This window comes from Miniopterus schreibersii (genome assembly GCF_964146895.1).
Source record: "Miniopterus schreibersii genome assembly, chromosome: 5".
Classification (NCBI taxonomy): domain Eukaryota; kingdom Metazoa; phylum Chordata; class Mammalia; order Chiroptera; family Miniopteridae; genus Miniopterus; species Miniopterus schreibersii.
Window position 1 is genome coordinate 55,788,220 of NC_138106.1, and position 27,166 is coordinate 55,815,385.

The 27,166-nt window shown below is 39.5% G+C and overlaps 1 protein-coding gene across 11 annotated transcripts; it reads right to left on the reverse strand.

The window, feature by feature from the left end:
* Nucleotides 1-708: 708 nt before the first annotated feature.
* Nucleotides 709-26,411, reverse strand: CD200 (CD200 molecule). Of its 11 annotated transcripts, none has more exons than XM_081138404.1 (7): nucleotides 26,086-26,371; nucleotides 14,820-14,901; nucleotides 11,328-11,648; nucleotides 8,743-9,015; nucleotides 8,123-8,158; nucleotides 7,091-7,198; nucleotides 709-2,007 (listed from the first exon to the last, which is right to left on the reverse strand). In XM_081138404.1, the coding sequence occupies exons 1-7, from the start codon at nucleotides 26,095-26,097 to the stop codon at nucleotides 2,000-2,002; spliced, it is 840 nt and encodes a 279-aa protein (XP_080994530.1). In that variant the 5' UTR covers nucleotides 26,098-26,371; the 3' UTR covers nucleotides 709-1,999. The 11 variants fall into 11 exon arrangements, with proteins under 11 accessions (XP_080994530.1, XP_080994535.1, XP_080994536.1 ...); XM_081138409.1 differs by lacking the exon at nucleotides 26,086-26,371 and adding an exon at nucleotides 25,093-25,162; XM_081138410.1 differs by lacking the exon at nucleotides 26,086-26,371 and adding an exon at nucleotides 23,862-23,880.
* Between the last annotated feature and the right edge of the window lie 755 nt (nucleotides 26,412-27,166).

Here is a 27,166-nt window from a genome sequence, read left to right on the forward strand (position 1 = left end):
GAGTGCTGAGCAGTCTTCAGTACTGTCCCTGAGACCATTTCAGGAGGTCCATAAAGTCAAAAAGATTGTCACAATTATCCCCATACATTATTTGCCTTTTTCACTTTCATTCTCTCATGAGTGTGTTGTGGAGTTTCCAGAAGCTACATGATGTGTGATGTTGACAATCACTCTGATGCCTAATAGAATGTGGGTTTGTACATTTGTTTTTAAAATTTATCAGTTTTAATTTCAGCTATGGCAAATATCAAGACATATTTCACTTTACAAGGAAACTCTTCGGGGGTCTTCAATAATGTTTTTAAGCATGGAAAGGGGTCTTGAGACCTAAATAGTTGAGAACTTCTGCATTAAGTTAACCTGCCTGATCTGGCAGCTGAGATACCAGATATATTGCAAAACCAGAATCAGGGTGGTAATTCCTACTAAATTCCAAACTGAGTGAGGTCATCAGTTTGCAAAAGTTGGTATCTAAAAGCAAAACTGAAAGTACACATATAAAGGTGTGTTCAAAAATTGGCCAGGTCATATCTAAAGGACCCAGCCACCAACTTGAAGGAATTTCCACTGATTAGATCAGGGACATCTCTCCATGGTATCTTTAAGGGGTGAGAGATACAGGGGAGGGGAGGGTTTCACTCACAGAGGAAAAATACAAAGATTATCATTAATCTCCACATTTCCCAACAGAAGATCATAAACCAAATATTTAGAGTTCACACTTTTAATTCTTCAGTATCTTATACAAATGTAAGAAATAACACAGAATTAAATAACATCTGAAAAGCTTACTAAATATATAAATATCCAATTCAATAGTGAAAACAACTTAAGTTTTAGTTTCTAGGTCACTGGACAGAGACAAGAGAGCCAAAGATACTGAAAAAGTCACTAATTTGGTCTTATGATTATTAAAGAGTTCAAAAAGTGTTCCACTAGTTAAAACAATATATTTAGAACACAGGGAATTGTACACCCACACATGCATCCACTGCTAGCTACTGTGAAGAGTGAACTCATGGGAGAAGAAGCTAGGAGAACAACGCATTTGAACTGGCCGACTGCTATTTAGGACACCTAAATGCCTGGTTTCATAATATATTTTCATTATACACACTAGTCTGAATTCCGAATGACTAAAATAGGGCTGGGTCACATTATGAGACAAATGGACAAGGAACGCATGCTTTTTAAAAAATGTGAGTTGCTGCCTAAGACTAACAATGTCTATTCTGCTATAAAAATAGGCAAGTAAAGTTAAGGTTGCCATGTTGTTTCACAATAAATTCAGTCCAATTTTCAATGTGATAACTGTCACAGAAATACATGAAGAATAGCAGTGAAACCAAGGGTTCTAGAGAGACCAGCTATGGCAAAGCAGTAAGCAGGGAGTGGACTAGATACCAAGGGACAAGGCAGCAGACTCATGGACCTAAGCACAGCAAGGGAAGAAGCGATGGAACAGCCACAGAAAAGCAAAAGGTAATCTCAGAAAAGTTCTTTGGTCCTTAACCTTCCCAACTTCTTTCTTCTCTCTTTTTCGTGTCTTTTCCGTTTGTTTATCTCCTTTCTACTGGAATTACATCAGTTTTTAGAGCAGAATAGCAAATTATCTGGTCCAACTCCTTAATTTTCTGGATGCTGTCTTGGAAGTTAATGGACTAGTGATTAACACACGGTTGCTACCAGTCTCAGCCAAAATCAGCCTCACACTGCGGCTCCTCATGCTAAGTCCAGTGTCCATTCAACAGCACAACACTGCATTGCTTTACAAAATCAATCCTTACAACAGACCTGAGAGGTAAAATGACTTCCTTTTGTAATTCACACAAGCACTGATTAGCTTAGATGGCAGTAGAAAGTCTTGAAATTCTTAGGCCTTTTACTTCTACCTCTTTTGCTCGCATAGGTCCCTGGAGAATGAACCTTTTAGTCCTGCTTTCCTCCTGTGTCAGATTCAAGTAGACCAGAGAATAACTTCCAGGGTTCTGTGACTCTTCTAGGGCTCTGGATAAAAGAAAGATCAGGGTGTTAACTTTGCTCATTTATAATTTCTATCTTAATAGATTTTAAGAAGATAAACAACAGAAGGGCCAATCATCATAGAATTCTCCTCATGCAGATTTCATCAGCAAAGATAAGGAATTAGACATTCTTGATCCAATGTGATGTGAGGGGAGTGTGATTCTCTTTAAAAGAATATATAGGTATTTCTAGGAAGTAAAGGTTTGCAGAATCACTTAAGACTACAAGTAAGAGAATATGTCCGAGAATTCCAAACTATCTATGTGTATTTTATCTATAAGACTTTGAGCTTTGTTTCCTGCGGATACTAACTTGCTGGACATTGAGTTAAGAAAGGTCACAAAGCAGACAAATGGAGATTCTTTAAAGGGCAGCTGGCTTGTTAGCACAGAAACTAGGAGGACATGGGCCTCCCTACAAAACACGTAGGCTGTGAAGTAAACGACCTGGAATTTTTATCTTGGCACTATCTCTCACTGTGTGTAATCTTAAGTATTTCTTATCAAATCTTGAAAAAGTTCTGCATATTTGAACCATGCTAATATTTCCAAAAGACACAGAACAGCACAGGCAAGAATGCCCAGGCTAAAGGGTCTGTTAGCCAGTAACTTTGTGACCAGATTATACCATGACATTTTTATATGATGGGTGGAATATGCACCCCTTCAAGGGTAACATTTTATAGAAAAAAATAGCCTTGAAATGCAAGATTTAACCCAGGAATTCTGACCTGGGTGTTCAATAAAGATTGCTTAACACTTTTCTTAGAAAAGCATTACATTTCTTCTGAGAACTATGAGGAAATTGGGGTAGGGATGAGGGTTACCGCTCATCCAACCTTCATCTGGAAACATAAATACAATTATTTAGCAAAGCAGAGAGTCTTCTTTTTTTTGTAAACAAATATTCTTTGTATTGTCCTTTCATCTAATCACCAACTTCACCATTACAAATTGTTTACTGGTCATCTCTGTTATGTGACATAGTATTAAGCTTAAAATAGGAGAAAGTAACATGATCCTACCCAGGATGCAGTGTTTTACTAACATTGCCATTGATATCACTGCAAAGGGCCCACTTACAGATTAGGTTATTGTGAAGTGAAAGAAATCAAGGTAATTATATAGACAATGTGGGTAACAGAAAAACACTTCTACATGAAATAGCTAAGCTCTTGAAGAAAAAGTGAAGTTTGGAGCATGCATTTCACATGATTCTCTGCATTTTCTATTGTTTTCCAGTTCAGCCTTGACTCAATGAAACAAAAGGCAATTTCTACTGAAAATAAAGATTTCTAGAAATTAAGTGATTGTCTATGATGATCTGCCTCAAAGTGATGTTTTTGTTTCTGAGAAGCATATAATGATTTTGGGTTGATTAATGAGAAATAAAAGATCATTCTTAGCCCCAGGTTAACTTGATTGTAGTATATGTGGAAGAAACAAATTTATGACAGCAACTGGGTTTAAAAGAAATAACTATTGTAGAATGGTGGAAAATTTCCCTGGGAAATTTTAATTTTTTTTTTTACTTTCTATTTCAGTAATAAAGGACTTGATTCATTAAAAAAAACAAGGGTTCTCTGAAAACCTATTATTTTTTTGCCGCAGTCTCATGGGAAGGAGCTGCAACAATCCTACCAGGAATGGCGCAGTGAGAAAGTGCCTGTAACTCAGTACACCTTCCTTCAGAATGCAGCCTTGCTGTTGAAAAAGAGAAAAGTCAAAATCATGCTCTCTGGCATCATACAGAACCACATAAAAGTTAAGGGAGTCTAACTTCTCTATAAAAATAAGAGCAGTTTTTAGAGATTACCCGTGTTCAAAAACTATAAATCTGCTTATGTTTTTGTGAGCAGTCAATAAATGATTTTGATCTAAAATAAACTTTATCTAACAAAGAGTACAAAGAGTTGAACCTTACTTCATAGACTTTCCTTACCTACCAGATTTGTCTTTCTGGTGATGAGCTCCACAGAGATGATTCTTTGTCTACCTATATTCAATAAGTTCAAGAACTAACGCATCCCTCTTCTCCTCTCCACAGACTGAACACACATGGGCATGAGCACACACACACACACACACACACACACACACACACTCTCAGTTCCCCCTCTATTTCTGTTTACATCATCATTTTTCAGGTCAAGTCACAAATCTTGGTGACATTTTCCCTGCCAATCCAGAAATTTTAAGTCTTAAGGAGATGATGGGGGGGGGGAGAGGGGGGGAAACCCCAAAAGTAAGAGGAAAGAAAGATGGAAAGCAAACGTAGTAGGACTATTCACTTTTATCACAAATTGGCAATCAGAATTTATTACTTGAAGAAATAAAAAATTATTTTCTTCCCCTTCTTCCAACTTTGTGCAACTTAAATTTTGGTCTTAAACTAGTATTTTCTTAGCCTTGAACATTTAAGTCTCCAGCATAGTCAATATTTTATTTTACTAGCTATTTAAACATATGGGGTCAAGTGATACGGTTGTTAAAATTTTAGAAACCAAACAAAAAATCCAGGCACTCAAAATATGCCACTGAACACTCAGTGAAATCAACCGAACTGTCCTTATGTCATGAAGACATCGCCAGTAAACGGCACTCCTAGTTCTTAACAGATTCAGTACAGGCCAGGTGTCTATAGTAGTCCATTTTATTCACAGTTTTGCTTTCCAGGGTTTCAGTTACCTGCAGTCAACTGAGGTCTAAAATAGAACATAGAAAACTGCAGAAATAAACAATTCATGGTTTTAAATGAAATTTACTGGGGTGACATTGGTTAATAAAATTATATAGGTTTGAGGGTACAATTCCATGATACATCATCTATATATTGCACTGTGTGTTCACCACCCAAAGTCAAATCTCCTCCCATCACCATATACTTGATCCCCTTTACCCTTACTACCTAAACTTTGCAGGGTTCCCAGTAGTGTAATGAAATCTTACACAGTTGTACTCTATCACGCCTGGATGTGAATTTTCCCTTTGGCCAGCATATCCACACTGTATATACTCCCTCCCTGCCCATTAGAAACTTAGTAGCCATCTAGGTTATCAGATCAACTGCAGGAGTGGGTATCTGTTGTAACCCTTTACTTAATAATGTCACATCACACAACTTTATTACTGTATACTGTAATCATTGTTTTCTTATTTTTGCTAATCTTTTACTGTGCCTAACTTATAAAGTAAACTTTATCAGAGGTGTGCATAGGCAAAAACGTAGTATCTACAGAATTCAGTACTGTGCTCGGGTTCCCTCATCCGCTGGAGTTCTTAGCATGTATCCTCCATAGATAAGGGGGAACTACTGTACTTAAATGAGAAAAGGCCTGGGCACAGAGATAAGCTGACTCTTTTTGTTTCAGGAACTGGATAAGGCATTAAACAGTTATATTTCTCAGAAAATCCAAGACTTAATGAACAGAGAAGACAATTCTTTTGCAAATGCCCCTTGCTAGTGGAATTCACCTTGGGCTTAAAGAGATTGCATTATGATTCTTGTCCAAAAGGGACTTTTAGAAAAGAAGTTGAACACTTTATACATTCCTACTAAACTTTCCAAAAGAATACCGCAGTAACAGCAAGCACAGATAAGTGCAGCTGATAACAATAGCACCTTTCAAGCCAGGACTCCAGGGGCACATGAGGAGAACATTCTGGCAGAGGTCAGGAGACCAGGGAGTCCTAAGCCTGCTGCTGACTAGCTGTGTGAACTTAGGGAATAAAGTCAACTTTTCTCTGCTAGGCTTCAGTTCCTAATAGGAAAAATAAAATGTTTGGATAAAATACAATCAGCCTTCTGTTTTTGGTATTCTGCAAATCGCTAAGGAGCTCCATGGGCTTGCTGATCTGCAATCTCCCTTCCCTAACAGAACAAACACCTGATCTACTTCTACGAAGGGGTAAATGACACAAGATTTGTTGCTTTTCTTATAAAACCACAAGAATGAATCTGGTGTTTACAAAAGTCTTATGCAAAACTAAGTGTTCAAAAAATCTAGAACTTGAAAGACATTAATCTATGAGACATAAACTACAAGAAAGAGGTTGCATTCGAGTGAGACTTAACAGACATCTAAAATAATACTCAAAGCCAACATTTTCTTTTCTTCCCTTTCAGTCATCTGAGATGGAGAAAACTCCCATATCACCCTTCACCCTAGGAAATTCCCATCAGCTCACATAAATAGCAGTTTTGCATGAGCTTTAATAAATTATGCCTGTCTTCAGAAACCAGAAAATTTTAATTCTCTCTCTCTAGCTGACTCCTCTTGTTCTACAGCATCTCTAGTTTTATAATGTCTCACAAGGTTTTAGACTTAGCATTTATGTGGTACTAAATTTACAACAAGAAAAAAGGAAATTTTAAAAAATCGGTTTGAAAATCTACCTTTCTATCCATTCATTTATTCAGTCACTATTTTAATGAAGGTTTATTGAGCACCTAGTATACATAAGACACAGTGATAGATGCTGGTGGGAATGGGGAGGAATTTATAGTCTGCAAGGGCAGAATGATATGACACAGTTATCATAAGTACGGCTCACTTATATGTTGTTTATAATGTTTGAGACCCAGTGAGAGTATAATACAAGAAAGCACTACTTAATTATTGATCATTTTGGACACTTTTGCAGTCTCTTCAATGGAATAGCTGGCCTGTGAAATCCTATAAAAAGAGAAGAGATTGTTCCTCTCACTAAGAGATAGAAAGAACACAGCATGTTTTTCTCTGGTTTTGTCATCAGAGGATTTTATAGCCATCAGAAACATTTTCCACATTTCCTCTCATCAGCCCTCACTCTCAATTTACAAAACGATCAGCCTTTAAACGATCTCAGCCAAACCAAAAACACAAACATTCGGTTTAACGTCCAATGGCAAGAACATGATGCCAAAGTGTTATTTTAAAATACCATTACCACTTATGTATTTGGGACACAACAAACAAAACAAAAACACACTGTTGCCATCCCCTTATTTACATCTTCATGTGACCCCCAAATTATCATTCAGAAATCATTTGTTTCTTTCTTTGTACTTTTCTGTGATAACTCACCTCTGTCTTGGGTCCGATGACGTTTCCAGTATAGTAAGATTGAGATTAAGATCAGAAGAATTACCAGGGAAACAATACTTAAGAGTAGTGGGACTGAAAACCAAAAGCCTATAGATATTGAAGGGGAAAAAGGGAAAACAAAGTCAGAAAATGAAGCTGCTCAGGGCAATAAAGATAAGCAACAGCCATGGTGAGCTTTTATTAGTTAAACTTTCAATGAACATTATTCTTAAACGTATACATACTGATGTCTATATTTATGACATACCGTTGTAAAAACACTTAGATAATAATAATAGCTAACATGTTTTATGCAGTTACTATGTGATAAGAACTTTGAATGTGTTATCTCATTTAGTCCTGAAAACACTCCAAGTCAGGTATTACTGTGACTATTTAACATTAAAAACAAACAAACTGAGGCTCAGAAGTTAAATAAACCCCAAATCAGCATAGTGAGTGGTTGAACCAAGGCTGGTTCAGAGATCTATTTGCCTCAAAGGACATATGCTTTGTCATTCATACTGTCCATTAAAGTATGTTTACTGAGGAAGTTTAGGGAAACACAGAAAAATATAAAGGGAAAATCATTATAAGTAATATAAGTTACTTTTGATATTCTTGGAAAAAGAGACCTGTGCCTTTTCAGCTTCTTGTTTTTCAAGAAAATTTACCCTCTGCCTTGGCTGAATCTGAGGTTCATTTCAAACATGTCCAAATCTAACACCACAAGCCTTTTGATGAAATTGACCTAAATGTTGACTTTTTCATTTAGTCTTTTTTTCTCAAGGACTCCAGAAATGCCTACAGGAGATATTCCTTAGAGGCCACCGCACCAATGAGGCAAACATGGGGAGCTTTTTCAGGTTTCATTGTTCAAAATGCCAATCCCTTCCCCCACAAAAAGCAGCAGTATCTTTCTAGAAGGCTTCTTCCGGAGTGCCTCGGCCAGAGATAGGGCTTCAAAACTACAGAGAAAGAAACTGTGGCTGTTATCACTCCTCCCTTTACGCTCTCTCCCATAACCCTTACCTCCTGTACCCATGAGGCCTGGAGGTAGCAGTTTAGCTAGAAACACAAGAGAGCAAAAAGGGTCTCAAACAGGAGGCAGTTCGTTTTAAAAGAAGCGAGGCAAACACCTCAGATCGACCCCTTTCCCACAGTGTAGATTCCACAAAGGTTTCAGCACAGATGTCTCCTAGGTAATCTCTCTGATCTCCCCAGTTGAGCTGATGCCTCTCCTTCCCACCCGCAATCCTCTCAGGGGGCACCGTGGCTTTCTTATAGAAGCACTTAATTTGCAGTTTTACAATTGCTCAGCCGCTTCAGTATTTCCTAGTAGACTAGACACTCCCTGAGACTTGCTCACTGTTGCAAAGCCTGGCACACGACAGACACTCAGTAAATGCGAGCTTGGAAGAATAAAGGAATGCATGGATCTCAGCATTTGGTATGGGGGCACCATGCCACATTTACCATTTATCATTGGCTTTACTGGCTCCCACAACTCTGTTTTCCTTCCCTGGCTTAATCCATTCTCTCCTCTGTGAGCTGTTTTGCTAAGAGGTGAAGAGGTTCTGCATAGCATTCGCCACCTTCTGGGTGTGTGTACACAGGTGTGGCCACAGCCATCTTTTCCCACCTTCTCTTACCTTTGTTCACGGTTTGCCCGAAGTCAGTCACAGTTCCCATGTGCAGCACCTGGCAGATCACCTCCTTCCCCATCTGACTCTTGGGATCTTTGATGTGGAGGCTGCTGATGACAGTCGTGGTCCCATTGGGGTGTGTGATAACCTCAGTACTGTTTTCCATTCCTGAGATAGAGACCTTCCAGGAGATCATAGGGGCTGGGCGGGCATTGGCAGAGCAAGTGACATTTAGGTGGTCTTCAGAGAGGTTATAGCGAACGAATACTTTGGGCTGTACTGGGACAAAAAATAATAATAATGGTCTGCTATCAGTTAAGTATCTGGTCTGAGTTTTGAATTCTCAGAGAGATGACAGAATGATTTTTACAATAAGATGGTGGGGGCCAGAAAGATAAGGTAGCACATCCAATCCCAGCTAAGGCCTTCTCAGTTCTTCCTATGTCTAATCCTCTGACCTGCAGGATGGGGACCGGCCTGTGACAAGAAAAATCCTCTCTGTAGTTTGTCTCTAGGTGAGTTAGCTGGATGGACAGAGGATATCTTCTCTCTCAAATAGTCCAGAGCCTCATGATTCTGGTTTCCTTTTTCATGGGCAGTGCAGTATCTGTGCATTTTTTCTGGGCATTACTCACAAATAATTTGACAATGACCACCAATGAGCACCTCCATACAAGTGGCCTACACGTCTCAGAAGCACCAGGGCAGTTTCAGAGCAGAGAGCCCATAGAGAGGTTGCTGCTTAACGTCAGCAATTTTCTTCTTGGAGCTGAACCAGTAAATGAGTTGCATGGGAGAAACTTGGGAAGTCCCTGTTTGGAATAGCTATACAAAATAAAAACTATGAATTCATAGCCAATAACCAGAAAATCACAGAATGACAGCTGAAAGACCTTGGGGATCACCCGATAGAGTTAAGGACATTATTTTTAGGCCAGCTTTACCCTGTTCCTTTTTAAAAGTCCCTTGACTGAGTTCATTTTCATTGGAATACAGTTTATCTCTGCTGAACAAAATGTGTAACTGTCTTTCTGTGGTTGGCTTTGTAGCCCGCAAGATAATTAGAGGCCAGTGCTAAATTAAAACCTGGTCTGTACTTAGAGGGGTGGGTGGCAGTGGGCTGGAGGAAATGAAGTGACAGAACTGTGGCCTTGTCCAAAGAGTGCCTAGATTATTAACATTTTTGAGCACTGGGAAAGAGCAATAAAAGTGAAGGGAGATGAAGGCTGATGGTTGGCCGGACTGGTGGTAGGGCTCTCTGGTGTATCAAAGAATGACAGATAAAAGTTAGGTATGGCTGGAAAAGTTAGGGCAATGTAGTAAAGAACAATATTACTAGCTAGAGGACTCATAGGAGTCTGGTTTTCAGACAAAAATAATACAAAAGATTATGAGTAAAGGAGGGGGAATAGCAGAAAGAGAAAAAGATGAGCAAAGGAGAAAGAAAAGAAAAAGAAAAAGAAATGAGAAACATGACACAAGAAGAAAGAAGAAGAAAGATGAGATAGGAAGAAGCTAGGAAAGAAGAAAGGGAGGGAAGGGGGGAAATGAAGGGAGGGAGAAAGGAAGGAAAGACGGAGAGAGGTTGGAAAGAGAGGGGGAGGGAGGGGGGGAGAGAGAGAGAGAGAGAGAGAGAGAGAAAGAGAGAGAGAGAGAGAGAGAGAATGGAAGAAGTAGAAATGAAGAAGAAAGCCTGACGTAAGATCCTGCAGCGGGGATTCATCACAGCCAAATAAGTGTGCGTTGTACTTGGTGTTGTCATATCTCCTTTGCATTCTTATCTACTGAACCTCCTCTTGCCCTATGTCCAGTTTTTCTGGTGTGGTCAAGCTCTCACATTAACATTCCTAATAACCCTGTCTAAGCTTGTCTTTTCCCTCCTAAAACCACCACCAAGTGTGCCATGCTCCAAAGTTACCCCCCATTCCTACTTCTCAATTCTTGATCTCAGCTATATGTCAGTTGAGAGGAAAGGAATCTTGTCAAATTAAGCCTCTTGGATTTTTGAAAAAATGCATTATCCATTTAAATTTCTAGTTGACATCAAGTACGCAGAGCCTCTGCTGCATGTCCCCTTATCAAACCCGAGAGCTACACTGAAACAAAATGGGACGAGCCACCATAACTTGTTCCAGGTTAGCCCATTTGGGTTCTGATTTTACATCCAAGAATATTAAAGCTGTCAGAGACACTACAGATAATCTATGCCACACTTACTGTGCAGACAAATTAACTTGGGTGTGCAGAGAGCAGACAGGACTCTTCGATGGTCACATGATTGCTAATGCCAATGCCAGGTCTGCATCATATCACTGTTTATGGAGAACTGGTTGTCCTTACCTGGTCCTTAATTTACTTCTGCTGACCACAGACTTCCTTAGAGCAAAAGATAGCTCCAGGAAGAGATTCAGTGTAGCCTCATGAACTCTCCAATAACCATAGCCATAGTTACAATAGACATGAAAGGCTAAGTGTCTTCTAACAAATCTTTCTGGGGTTAAGATCCTGAAAAACTAGGTGCTACCACCAAGTTCTAAACATTCTTGAAAATAAGATTTCTAGTCAGACAATGTATTGTCAGAGATTCTCACCAAAGAGGGTGAGGCAGGCTACTCCTGAAATCTTCCCAGAACCGAAGGTATTGAAGAGGCACGTGTAACACCCCTCATCGTCCAGAGTGGTATTCCAGAAGGTAATGGTTGTGTTCTTAAGTCCCAGCTCAGTTATGTTCATCTTATCCTTATAGGCCGGCTGGAGCACAACCCCATGATCCTTGCTGAAAGTGACCATGTTGTCTGGGCTTGAAGCCTTCATTTTCTGCCATGTCACAATCAGGACTTCCTCGGAAGTTTCCAGAAAGCATCGTAAGGAAACAGGTTTGTGCAGCTGCTCTCTTTCATCTTGGGTCAGCACTTTCATCATGGAATCATAAAAAAAAAATAATAATTATATTTTAAAATTTAATACATACATGAATACAAATTTTTCTGATTAAAAACAATGCATGTTCAAAGTCAAATACAGAAAAGATAGAGAACAAGGCAAAGAAGAAAACATTTACATACATTTCTAATGGTGCCAGGGAAATATAAGTTCAAACATGTTTTTTTCCATCTTTAAAAGTAGCAGAGTGGGAAAACAAGAAGGTAAATTCTCAGTGACAAGAAATTGTGTGAAGAATCCCTATATGCTGGAAAAGGGGGTGGAATGAGGTAGAAGGTGAGAACTGTCAGATAGGATAGAAGCATTACCAAGTGAGTTTACTCCCAGAGAGGCAGAAGCCAGGAGCAGGAGACAGCAAATGGACAATAGGCAGAGTGATTAGTTTAAACAAAAAAGATGTAACATCCCTATACATTCCACACACAAGCAAGAGGGAGGACGGTGCAGCAATAGCGGTGTCTGCCCCCAGGAAGCAGTGGCGAACACAGTAACGTAAGTTAGAGATAACAGGACACTGTTCTGGGGGGTGACGGTAGCAGAGAGCTTTGGGGACCGAACAACAATCTACACATTCTCCCATTTTCACTGAGTCCAGTGCGGAGTATAAGGCGTGGCAATAATTTTTCCCCCTCCAATGCTGGCTACTCTTATTGATATGATAGGTTATTCCATGGGAAATCTCAATATAATAACAAACATCTGAGAAAGCTAACACAATGGAAGAAAAACAAACTTTACAAATTCAAGAGTTCATTCCAAGCGAAGAAAGATTTCATAAATCAATAAACACTTGAACAAGAACAAATGTGATATCTTAAGTGTAAAAAGAAGCCAGCATTGTAAGTAGTAAAAATTAGAGATGTAGAGAATGAGAAATATAAAATTGGAGCAGATTGGCTGACGTAGCAGAATGGATGTCACTCCACAGTAAATGAGCATGTAGAAAGACCACGGGATTCTTTCAGAATGTAGCACAAAGGAATAAAGATAGGGAAGAAATTAAAGAAAAATTCAAAGGCCTGAAATGTTTCAGGATCAATCCAGTAAGACTTTTAAAAGAAGAGAAAAGGGAGATTGGAAGACAAAAACACTGTAAGGGACAAATATATATTTTTCAAAATAATAAAAAGAACAATATAAATAAGATATATTAATCATGAACCTCTATGCACCTAAAAAAATAATTCAAAAATAAAGCTAATAAAACTACAAGAATTTTTTTATAAATCCACAATCATAATGGGATAGTTTCTATAGTTTTCTCAGAATTTTCACTTCCATATATTAAGAAAATAAGTAAAGCCAAAAAGTCAAATATAAAAGATTTGAAAAAGAAATATTTATATATAAATTATATATATATGCATTTACAACCTTTTGCCCAAAAGAGAATATCCAATCTCTTCAAAAACATGTGAAACGTTTTCCAAAAGTGAACTTGAAATAGGATACAAAAAAATGTGCTATCCTCTGACCTGAACACAGGGCACAATGCAATAAAATTAGAAATGTACATGCTTCTTTCAACTAAATGCACCAGAAATAATAGCAAGAATTATAAATTACTATAAATGACATTGAGAATACAATATGTTAAAATCTGTAGAAATTGACAAAGTGGTTCTCAGAGAGAAATATTTAACCCTAACTTCATTTATTAGGAAACAAGACAGACTGAAAAATTGATACATACACAGATCTAAATATCCCCTGCCCCCCACCAAAAAAAAGTAGTAGATTAATAAAGATAAAAGCACAAATAAATAAAATAGTACATAAAATGAAGACTTAATGAAAAACACCATAATCTGTTGTATTAAGACTAATAATATAGATAAAATGTTGGCTAGTGTAATTAGAAAAAAAGAAGTCAGCACAAGCAAACAATTTTCTCTCAACATGAGGCATAAAAAGATGGGCATAGCAACAAATACAATTTGGAGCCCCTAAGTGTTATGTGAGTCCAGTTTTGGTGAGGTGGGCTCTTGGTAGATGTGAAAAGTTCTGAGGACAATACCTATTGTTGGGAATGGGATTGCCTAAAAGTTTTTTGAGATTCTGCCTATTAGCGATTTGAAGAAATTGCTGCTTTTAGAATGGAGAGTAGAAATGGATCAAAGCTAGAGTTTTAACTTCCTAGCTGATTTTTCTCTTTAACTATGAAGAAACCATTTAGCCCAGCCCACGGTGTGGCTCAGTGGTTGAGTGTCGACCCATGAACCAAGAGGTTGTGGGTTCAATTCCTGGTCAGGGCACATGCCTGGGTTTCAGGCTCAATCTTCAGTAGGGGGCATGCAGGAGGCAGCTGATCCATGTTTCTTTCTCATCTATGTTTCTATGGCTCTATCTCTTTCCCTTCCTCTCTCTCTAAAATCAATTTTATACACACACACACACACACACACACACATATATATTAAAAAAAAACAACAACATTTAGTGGAGAGTTTACAATTCTTTACTGCTTATATAGAATCCCATTTAAATGCCCCCAGTTAGTTGGTAAATCCTGTGTTGCAGGTGATGTGAAGTCTGCCCTTCCTTCACTTATGAAGGCAGACATCACAGAAGGTGATAAAAGGCCAGCTGCAAAGCAAAGAGTGGCCTCTAAAAGAAGAGAGGAGGAAGTTCCAGGACAACTAGGAAATGCAGCAGATACATGAATACCACAGGCATATGCTTTATATAACAGACTATGTGAACCTAGGTAACCTCTATATTTCATTATTTTCTGTTTTTCTGTAAAAGAGGGGCACACTCAGTTTTAAGGCTTACTACCAGATTACCTTCCCAAAAGGTTGTATTCATTCATGCTCCCCCAAGCATTCCCATAGCTTTATAAACATAGGTAATTATTGTTTTAAAAGTTATTTGAGCTGATATGTAAAAAAATCTTAATTTAGAATTTTTTCATGCCTGAATTTATCTACAGAAACAGTGTCTAAAGAACAGTCTCCTTTCACTTTGAAAACAAAAATACTTTGCAAAGTAGAAAGAATCACTCTCACTCCCCCAATCCAATTATACATTTCAACATTCACGCAGGCAAATGAACCAACACAGCAGAAACAAAGGTGGCCAAAGCTCTCCAGTCGTATCTGGTCCCCTGGACTCCATGCAGAGAAATGGAGCATCTTTACCTCGAGCCCTACATAGCATCACTGCGGCCACGAACCAAATCAGTCTGTAGGTAGACAGATGACAGAAGGACCTCTCGAACACCTGAAGGCAGAGAGCAAAGTACAAAACAGGTATTTGAATGTGGACAAAGCTAAGGAAGCTTCAATCCCGTCACCATCTCAGGGAACGTTGCAGCTAAAGTTTTAAACACCAGAGAAGTTTGGTTTGAGAACGCAGAACCAAGGACAATAAAACAACAGAAATAACAGAGTGTACTCAGGATATGAGAAGGGGAAGCTGCAGTGAGGCGCCTCCATTGCGGCAATCCCCAGCAATTTGAGGCCTGGCTCCTAAAGCCACCATGGTCAAAAGCAGAATCCCGAAGGCATGGGATCTCTGAGGAAAACAAAGGGCCATGAATACACAGAAAACAGAGACTACAAATGTTAGAGAGTACCCACTTCCAAATAATCCACATCGGTTAATATTACAAATGTAACTCAGGGGGACCACCTGTTAGAAACAAGAGTGTCTTGCAGTTTGCTGAGGTAGATTTTCCTGCAAATTCTGCAAACTTTAAATAAATTGTACCTTTTAAAAACCAGTAATGGCCCTAGCTGGTTTGGCTCAGAGATTAGAGCATCGGCCCGCGGGTTTGATTCCAGTCAAGGGCATGTATCTCCAGGGCAGGCTTTATTCCCGGCCGGGTCAAGGCACGAGTGGGAGGCAAGTAATCGATGTGTCTCTCACATCCATGTTTCTCGACTCTCTCTCTCTTTCTTTCTTTCTCTCTCTTCCTTCCACTCGCTCTGAAAAGCAATGGGAAAAATATCCTTGGATGGGGATTGACAATGGATAAAAATTAAAACTACAAACCCAGTAACGGCTGTATTTTTTTCTTTATTGTTTTATTTTCACATGTCTGGCATAAATTCTTGCCTTTTTATAAATCCTGTTGGTATTTAAGGGAGCGTTATTCTAGGTATCATTTTGCTATAATATGTGGGCAGAATGTAGATAGAATAATTTCTTGTGCAGTAGCCGCATGGATCTCTTCACTTGGTCTACATGTAGGTGTTCATTATAAAGGGTATAGGCAAGAAACGTTAACTTTTCCTTACATTTTTTTCTATATTTATAAATTTTTCTACAATAAAAGTATGTAAGAAATGTGCATTTTTTGTATTTTTTTTTTTTAACTGAAGTTCATTCCAATTAGAAATAGAGACTTAATTTCAATGTCGCATTATCTTTTTCAGTTCAACTCTGGCAAACCCAACACTACACGATTGTCCCAATCTCTGGCATTGCATCTATATTTCTGAGGGCTTACATAATGCCAAGCCTTGGGACAGGGCTACTAATCCTTGGTAACAAATGCCTATCCATGCTGGCATTCCCTAAGGCTGCTGTGTTCCCAAATTATCCAGGTCATCGATCTCTGTGCAATTAAGTTCTGTGCTTACAAGGTATTCTCTCTGGTTCTTTCACATGTTCTGATTCCGTGCTCCTGGATTCTTCTTGTGCTAGGCAAAGGGAAATTCTGCAAGGTTTTCTGCCTAGACTCCCATGTATCTATCCACCTCTGTTTTACTGTATCCTATCCACAGTCCCTAAGCCCTGCCCCCAGGAAAGCAAGGTACAGGGGCTTTCTGTTCTTAGATTTTAACATCTACTTGTAAGGTATATTTACCATCTTCCTGAATTCCCCACTCTTAGGGGATGGATACAGGGTCTCCTTTCCAGAATATAAACTGGTGTCTGAACCTAGACATTAGTTGATCCCTCTTTGCTCTCCCAGAATAAAAAATATTTATTTTCTTTAGGGTCAGAAAGCTGGTTGCTCCACCACCTTCCATTCCTCCCATTAACTCTTTCTGGAATAAATATATGTTCTTGGTCTTTTAGCACTTAGGCTTTTAAAAACTCAAATGCTTAGGCTCTTGCTATTTTAAAACTTTGGTTTCAGAAACTAAAATGTCTTCTTTGACATTTTAATTCCACACCACTTTTTTTTTTTTTAAAGCATGATGACTCTCTCATGTGGAAATCCAAGTTTTAGCAAAGGTGGAGATGAGAAATGCAGAATGAATTGGCTGTCATAGTGAATACCTGTTTTCGGACCACAGAGAAAGCAGACACACACCAAAACACAAGATGTGTGAAGTGGCAGCCAGCAATGTTTGAGAAACAAAGACACAACAATTGAGGCAAAGGGAATTATAAGGAAAGCCTAGCTATTAAGTATACACATATGTACTCTGGCTGACTTGAGCTGAGGATAGCAGAAATACTAGATGTGTGAGCTAGGACAAATGCTTTTAACTCTCTAAGATGCAGGAAAAATAATAGTAAAAAGACTAAATGAAGTATTGTATGTAAAGCTCCTAGAATAGTGACTGACACAAATAATCACTAAATAAATGTTGATGCTGGAGTTTTGGTCAAGATGGCAGAGTAGGATGATGCTGTACTTGCCTCCTCCCATGATCACACCAAAATTACAACTAAATTATAGAACAATCAACCTGGAGAACCATCTGAACCAGCTGAACAGAAATTCTATAACTAAGGATATAAAGAAGCAGCCATGCTGAGACTGGTAGGAGGGGCGGAGATGCAAAACAGGTTGGTCCTACACCCACTTGTGGTATTTGAGAACCCAGAGAGGTATCTCAGCTGCAGAGATCTCCCCTGAGGTGCAAGGGGTCTCAGCCTCATACTGGACTCCTCAGATCAAAACACCAGTGTTGAGAAGAGAAGCCCATATAACATCTGGTTATGAAAATCAGCAGAGATTCCCTCCATCCAGGTAAGATGAAAGGGTGCTAGAAACCTGGGTGTCTTCTAGGGCCTGCACACAGTCTCACTTACACGCACTCACCTTGGGCTCCTGCAGAGGGACAGTGGCTGGGATGGGGATGGGGGTAGGTGGGTTCCAGAGACATACAGAGACAAACTGAGTTGTGCAGTTTCAGGGTAAGGGCTGGAAAGACACCAACCATTGTCTATGTGTTGAGCTCTCTTCCCCACACAGTCAAATTTGATTCTGTATCGGTCTGGTGAACTCCACTAGCTCCACCCTGATAACTCCCTGGGACCCCACCCCACTGCAAAGGTCTGCAGGCCCAGGTAGGTGGTGGCTTTTGCTGGATAGTCTCAGGCTCAACACTGGCACCAAATTTGAACTATTTTGAATCTGTATTAACCTGGTGAACACCACTCACACCACCCTGGTGATTCCGTGATTCCCTGAGATCCCATCTCAGCAATTTGCATACTTCCTTCTGAGGTGTTTTTTTTAATCCTCACTTGAGGATATTTTCTCCATTGCTTTTTTTAAAAGAGAGAGTGGAAGGGAGAGAGGGGGGGGGGAAAGAAACATCTATGTGAGAGAGAGACATCAACTGGCTGCCTCCTGCACCTGCCCTGCCTGGGGCTGGAGCCTGCAACAGAGGTAAGTCCCTTGGCCAGAATTGAACCCAGGACCCTTCAGTCTGTAGGCCGATTCTCTAACCACTGAGCAAACCTGGCTAGGGCCTGCCTTAGGTTCTTTCAGCAGCTGAACCTTAGGGTAAATGGTAGGCAGGAGCAGGTCTTAGGTTGCCTTGGCCTTTTGTTAAGTTGACTTTGGGCTCCATACTGGCGGAAGCCTAAGTTCACAGCATGGTCTCTCTTACACACATCCAGGCTCTGCACAGACAGTGCCAAGTGGGGATTGTTTTGTAGCTCTTAATAGGTAGCCCCAGCTGGTCACAGGCAGAGTCTGACACTGAGCTGCACCAAAGCTCAACCCCCCAAGAAGCCCCAGAACCAACACACCCAATGGATGGTTTCAGACCACAACAGAGCACCATCCAATTAGCTTCATAAGTAACATAACCAAAGGGTAGTCTCGGCCAGCACCAGACCCTACTGAGTCGAATCCTGGTCCATAGGGTCAGCCCCTGCACAGCATCTTATATGCTGTGGTGGTGGCCAATCCCCATAGACAGTCAGCCTGAGGGTCAATCACACCCACTGACGTACCAACAGCAATCAAGGATCTACTACAACAGGGCACATGCCACCCACAGAAGGGATATTCCTGGCGCACCAGGCTCAGGTGATCAGGGAGACTGAACACTGGGCCCCACAGGACACCTACTACATGAGGCAACCTGCCAAGAATGGGAAATGTAGCAGATCTATCCAACATATAGTAACAAACACAAAGAAGCAGCCAAAATGGGAAGACAAAAAAACATGTCCCAAATGAAATAACATGAGAAATCTCCAGAAAAAGAACTAAATAAAATGGAGGCAAACAAACTACCAGATACAGCGTTCAAAACGCTGGTTGTAAGGTTGCTCAAGAAACTTAGTGAGCCCAGCTGGGCGTGGCTCAGCGGTTGAGCATCGACCTGGGATCCAGGCGATTGGGGCTCGATTCCCAGTCAAGGCACATGCCCGGGTTGCAGGCTCGATCAATGACTCTCTCATCATTGATGTTTCCAAGTCTCTCTCTCCCTCTCCTTTCCTCTCTCTGAAATCAATAAAGATATATTTTTAAAAAAAAGAAAAAGAAAAGAAACTTAGTGAGAACATCAACAAAGATATAGTAAGCATAAAAACACACACACAGAAGCCATAAAAAACAACAAGTCAGAGATGAAGAATACAAGAACTGAAGTGAAGAATACACTAGAAGGAATCAATGGATTAGATGCAGAGGACTGAATCAGCAATTTGGAAGACAAGGTAGCAGAAAACACCCATTCAGACAAGCAAAAAGAAAAAATAATTTAAAAATAAATGAAGATAGTTGAAGGAACCTCTAGGACAACATGAAGCACAACATTAGCACCATAGGGATACCAGAATAAAGAAAGAGCAAGGGATTGAGAACCTATTTAAAGAAATGATGACTGGAAATTTTCCTCACCTGGTGAAAGCAATAGATATACAAATCCAGGAAATGCAGAAAGTCCCAAACAAGATGACCCCAAAGAGGCCCACACCAACATTATTATAATTAAAATGGCAAAGGTTAAAGACAAAGAGAGAACCTTAAAAGCAGCAAGAGAAAGACAATTAGTTACTTACAAGTGAGCTCCCATAAGACTATCAGCTGATTTCTCAACGGAAACTTTTCAGATCAGAAGGGATTGGCATGAAATATTCAGAGTGAAGAAAAGCAAGGGCCTACAACCAAGATTGCTCTACACAGCAAAGCTATCATTAAAACTGAGAGAGAAATAAAAAGCTCCCGAGACAAGAAAAAGCAAAAGGAGTTTATCACCAACACACCAGTATTACAAGAATTGTTAAAGGGGCTTTTTTAAGAACAAACAAAAGGAACCAAAAAGGATCATAGTTATGCCCAGCCTGTGTGGCTCAGTGGTTGAGCACAGACCCATGAACCTGGAGGTCCAGGTTTGATTCCCAGTCAGGGCACATGCCCGGGATGGGACCCAATCCCCAGTAGGGCGCATGCAGGAGGTAGCTGATCGATGATTCTCTTATCATTGATGTTTTTATCTCTCTCTACCTCTCCCTTCTTCTCTCTGAAATCAATAAAAACATATTGGTAAAAAAGGATCATATTATAAAGCATATAATGGCAATAGATATGTAAGTATTAATAATTACTTTAAGTGTAAATGGCTTAAATGTTCCAATCAAAAATACCCAGGTAGCTGAATAGATAACAAAATAAGACCCATACATATGCTGCCTACAAGAGACCCACCTCAGAAGAAGAGACACATACAGACTGAAAAGGTTGGAAAAAAATATTTCAAGCAAATGGAGACCAAAAAAACCTGGGGCAGCAACAGTTACATCAGATAAAATAGACTTTAAAACAAAGGCTGTAATAAGAGGCAAAGAAGGACATTAAATAACGATAAAGGGAGCAATCCAACTGCAAGATATAACCCTTGTAAACATTTGTGCACCCAACATAGGAGCACCTAAATGTATAAAGCAAATACTGGTAGACATAAAGGGAGAGATCAACAGTAATACTGACATAGTAGTGGAATTTAATACCCCCTTGACATCAATGGATAAATCTTCCAGACAGGAAATCAACAAGAAAACACTGGCCTTAAATGACACGAGACTAGATGGATTTAATTGATATTTTTAGAGCATTTTACTCCAAAGCAACAGAATATGCATTCTTTTCAAGTGGACATAAAACATTTTCCAGGATAGACCACATGATAGGCCACAAAACAAGTCTCAATAAATTTAAGAAGTTGGAAATCATATCAAGCATCTTTGACCACAATGGTATAATACTAGAAATCAATTATAAGAAGAAAACTGAAAACACACAAACACATGAGGACTAAGTGACATGCTACTAAACAATGAATGGATTAACAAGATTAAAGAAGAAATCAAAAGATACCTTGAGAAAAAATGAAAATGAAAACACAGCAACCCAAAATATATGGTACACAGGGAAAGCGGTCCTAAGACGAAAACTCATAGTAATATAAGCCTACCTCAGGACACAAGAAAAATCTCAAATAAACAACCTAACCTTATACCTAAAGAATCTAGAAAAAGGACAGCAAACAAAACCCAAAATGAGTAGACGGAAGGACATAATAAAGATCAAGTAGAAATAAATGAAATAGAGTCTAAATATAATACAAAATAAGAAAAGGTAAACAAGACTGATAAACCTTTAACTAGACTCAAAAACAAAAAAAGAGAGAAGACTCAAATAAAATCAGAAACAAATGAGAAGTGAAAACTGTAACTACAGAAATACAAAGGATTATAAGAAAATGCTACAAACAATTATATGCCAACAAATTGAACAATCTGGAAGAGATGGATAAATTCCCAGAAACATACAATTTTCCAAGACTGAATAAAGAGAAAAGAGAAAATCTTAACAGACCAATTAGTACCAATGAAATTGAATCTGTAATTTAAAAAACTCCAGAAAAAAACCCAAAAGTTCTTGACTGTATTGCTTCACAGGTGAGTTTTATCAAATATTCAAAGAAAAATCAACACCTAATCTTCTCAAACTATCCCAAAAAATTTAAGAGAAAAGAAGGCTCCAAGCTCATTTTACAAGGCCACATTACCCTGATTCCAAACCAGGCAAAGACATCACAAGAAAAGAAAATTATAGGCTAATATCCCTGAAGAACATAGATGCAAAAATATTCAACAAAATATTAGCAAATCAATTTCAGCAATACATTGAAAAGACCACACACCATGATCAAGTGACATTTATTCCTGGAATGCAAGGTAGGTTAAACATTTGTAAATCAATGAACATAAAACACCACACAAACAAAATGAAGGATAAAAATCATATGATTATTTCAATACATGCAGAAAAAACATTTGACAAAATCTAGCATCCATTTATGATAAAAACTCTAAGCAAAGTGGGAACTTAAGAAACATACCTCAACATAATAATATATGACAACCCACAACTAACATCATACTCAATGGAGAAAAGCTAAAAGTGTTTTCCCTAAGATCAGTGCCAAGACAATGTCGTCCACTTTCACCACTTTTATTCAACACAACATCGGAATACCTAGCCACAGTAATCAGACAAGAAAAAGAAATAAAAGGCATCCAAATTGGAAAGAAAGAAGTAAAACTGTCATTATTTGTAGACATAATAATATATAGAGAGAATCCTAAAGATTATACCCCAAAACAACTAGAACTGATAAATGAATTCAGTGCAGTAGCAGGATACAAAATTAATATCCAGAAATCTGTTGCATTTTCTACACTAATAATGAACTATTCAAAAGAGAAATTAAGAAAATAATCTCATTTACAATTACATAAAAAAAACACCTAGGAATAAATTAACCAAGGAAGTAAAAGACCTGTACTTGGAAAAGTTTAAGACATTGAAGAAGGAAATTGAAGAAACAAATAAATGGAAGCATATATCATGCTCATGGATAGGAAATAATCAACATTTAAAAAATGTTCATACTACCCAAAGGAATCTATAGATTCAACACAATTTCTATCAAAATACCAATGTCATTTCACAGAACTAGAACGAATATTCCAAAAATTTCTATGAAACCACAAATGACCCTGAATAGTCACAGCAATCTTGAGAAAGAAGAACAAAGTTGGAGGTATCACGCTACCTGATATCAACTATACTACAAGGCTATAGTAATCCAAACAGCAAGCTACTGTCATAAAAACAGACATATAGATCACTGGAACAGAAGAGAGCCCTGAATAAGCCCACACCTATATGGTCCATTAATGTACAAAAAAGAAGGCAAGGATATACAATGGGGGTAAAGACAGCCTTTTCAATAAATGATGTTAGGAAAATTAAATATATACATGCAAAAAAGTGAAATTAGACCATCTTCTTACACCAGACACAAGAATCAACTCAAAATGGATTAGAGATTTAAATGTAAGACTTGAAACCATAAAACTCCTAAAAGAAAACATATGCAGTAAACACTCTGACATTGCTCTTAGTAATACTTTTTTCTGATATATCTCCTCGGGCAAGGAAAACAAAAGAAAAAATAAATCAGACTACATCAAACTAAAAAGTTTCTGCAAAAGAAACCATCAACAAAATGAAAAGATAACCTACTGAATGGGAGAACATATTCACCAATGATACAGTCGATAAAGGGTTAATATCCAAAATTTATAAAAACTCATACAATTTAACACCAAAACAAATAATCCAATTAAAAAGTGGGCAGAGGACCTGAATACACACTTCTCCAAATGGGATACAGATGCCCAATAGACATATGAAAAGATGTTCAATGTCACTAGGCGTCAAAGAAATGCTAATTAAGACCACAATGAAGCCCTGGCCAGTGCGGCTCAGTGAGTTGAGCATCATTCCCTGCACTGAAGGATCACCGGTTCTTTTCCAGGTCAGGGCACATGTCCAGACTGTGGGCGAGATCCCTGCTCAGTCAAGGTCTCTCTCCCTCTCCTTTCCTCTCTCTCTATAATCAATTTTTTAAAAAACACATTATTTTTGCCTCGCAGAGTGGCTCAGTTGATTGAGCACTGACTCATACACAGAAGGGTTGCTGGTTCCATTCTCAGGCAGGACACATTCCTGGGTTTTAGGTTTGATCACCAGTCACGGAACCTACAGAAGGCAAACAACAGATATTTCGTTCTCACATGAGTGTGTCTCTCTCTCTCTCTCTCTCTCTGTTCCTCTCTAAGCATGTCCTCAGGTGAGGATTAAAAAACAATAATGGAATAATAAAAAAATAAAACCACAATGATCTATCGCCTCACACAAGTCAGAATGGCTATCATCAATAAATCAACAAAAAACAAGCGTTGGTGAGAATGTGGAGAAAAGGGAATCCTCGTGCACTATTGGTGGGAAAGCAGATTGATGCGGACACTATGAAAAACAGTATGGAGTTTCAGTTAAAAAAATTAAAAATGAAACTGCCTTATGACCCCTGTGATTCACTTCTGAAGAAATATATCTGAAGAAATCTGAATATATGCACCTCTATGTTTATTGCAACATTATAAGCAACAGCCAAAATATGGAAGCAACCCAAGTGCCCATCAATAGTCAAGTGGATAAAAAGTGGTGGTACTTATATACATATTACTCGGCCATAAAAAGAAAAAAATCTTACCATTTGCAACAGTGTGGATGGACCTAGAGGGTATTATGCTAAGTGAAATCAGTGCCATATGATTTCATTTATATGTGGAATCTAAGAACAAAATTAACTGAGGAACCAATCAGAAACAGACTCATAGATACAGAAGATAGACTGATGGTTTTGAGGGGAGGAGGGTTGGGGACTGGATGAAAACGATGAAAGGATTAAGTACAAATTGGCAGTTACGACATAGTCATGGGGATGTATACCATAGGGAATACAGTCAGTAATACTATAATAATTATGTACGGTGCCGGGTGTATACTGGAATTATCAGGGGGATCGCTTCATAAGGTATATAAATGTCTAACTACTATGCTCTACACTTTAAACAAATATAAAATAATACTGAATATCAACAATAATTTTTTAAGAATACAACAGCTAATATTGAGGAGGGTAAAAAATAAACGGTGTTCTCTCTCTGGGTTACTACGAGAATTGTGCATTTAAGGCTCTTAATACAGAGTTTAAGATACAGTAAATGCCAATATGTGTTAGGTACCTAAAAAATTCATTACTCAAATCAGATGCAGGTTGTCCAATAGAAATGAGGAAGCCCACCTCCACCCCTCGCCAGGAGGGCCAGGTTTCACAGAGGCTGCGGTCTTACCTGACAGCTGCCCACCTGGCAGCTACACTGCCCCTATTCATATTTCTTCTCCTGAAATTTCCTGCATCCAAATCCTGATCCAACATGTAGTCAAATATTAACATCTCTGCTATTTATTTGTGTACTCAGGTGAAGATTAAGAGCATCTGGCACACAGTGAACATCAGTTCTTTGTTAAGAACATTCTTCTTTGTTAAGAAAGGTACCAAAATAACTGGGCGTGTGGTCTTGCCAATAAACTATATATGGGAGAAAAAAAAAAAATTACCTTGATGCATGACTTGGATTTTAATTTTTATTCATTATAATTTTATTTTTTTAATAAAGTATACCAATGCAATTGCACCTTTCCCCCTCCGTTTCGTGTCAGATACACAGATCCTGAATACACAAAATGTCTGTTTCTCCTAGATGCGCAGGGTTTTTAACGCTGATTTATCGGATCCTTCATGGCTTCCCTAGCAAAGGCCCAGAGGCTGGGAAAGAAACCAGAGCATCCAGGAGGCAGCCAGCGCTCCTGGAGCCCTGACTTCTGCAGCCCCCACCCCAGCTGTTGGTGTCAACAGGGAGCCAGACAGCACCCGCCGGCCCCTCCGAGGGGCGGCTGAAAACAGAAAGCGTTTTCCTAGACTTCCAGCCAGAGCCGGGAGCCGCCCGCCGCCAGAGGAGCCCAGCGTCGCGTCCCAGCTGCGCTCCCATGAAGACAAAGGTTTCGCGACAGCATCTCCGCAGCCCCAACGTGGCAGCACCCTTTTTTCCCCAAAGGCGTCGACACAGAGAACCAGAAAGTCAAGAGCCTGGAGGCCACCCTTGGGGAGGCGACATTCTCTTTTGGGAAAGGCGAAGCTCCGAGACGAAAGCGCCGGGAGAAAGCCCGGCTCCAGAGCAGGGCGGTGCGAGCGGCAGCCGGGCGCGCGCAGCCCGCCGCCGCCCGGGCCACCGGTGCCGCGTCGCCCACCCCGCGCCCTCCGGCCCCTGCCCGGCCCCGCTCACCCGCCTCTCCATCCTCGCTGCCGGCCGAGCAGGGTGGCCCCGCGCCCGGGACGCCCAGGGGTCTCGCGCCGGCCCGAGCGCGCAGCAGCTCCCGCGCGGCTGCCCACCGCCGACTCGCAGCCGCTCCTCCCACCCGCGATGGCGGGCGCAGGGATGTGGGCAGGTGGGATTTCCAATTCAGCCGCCAATACTTTTATTAATCATCCTTTTCCATCTTCATACCACTTGGTATTTTTCAGAGATGCGCTTTTGGGAAGAAAAACACTCCCCTCCCCTCCCCCATTTCATTTAAAAAACAAAGGGGCGGGCAGAGACCAGAATAAACTGCCTTAGCAAGAATGGCTGTCGCAGTGGTGAGTGGGCATGTACGGAATCGATTCTTTTTGGAAATTGTTACTCAGTTTCCTCAACTGTTACCTCTAAAAATGAAAAACGATTTTGAAGCTGCATTTAACCAGAAAACATTTTTTTAAAAAACATATACATTTTTAAATTAAATTTTTCTTTTTGTTTTATTTTATTTTACTTTTTTCATCACCATTTATCCCCTCCTTGCCTTTATTTTTATGTAGGATCAATTATTGAAGCAATAAATTCTGTAATAAGCTCCCCTTTCATGATGTGACCCTTTTTTTCCTTTAAAAAGTGAGGAATTTTCTTCCACTTGTATTGATGATAAGAATTCTTATTTTAACAAGTTCCAGAGTTCTTAACTCTTTTTTAAAAAATATATCTTTATTGATTTCAAAGAGAGGAAAGAGGAGGGAGAGAGATAGAAAATCAATGATGAGAGAGCCATTGATCGGCTGCCTCCTGGACACCCCAGACTGGGGATGGAGCCCACAACCCTGGCATGTGCCCTGACCTGGGATGGAACCTGGATCTCCTGGATCCTAGGCCCACGCTCAACTGCTGAGCCATGCGGGCCAGAGTTCTTAACTCTTAAAAAAAAAAAAAAAGATTAATAAAATGTTCATCTCATGGAATGCCAAACAGGATATGTAACAGAAAGCCAACTTATAGGGAAATTCAAATGATGGAATCAAGAAAATGAAAACGAGCCTGGCATGGACCTAGGATC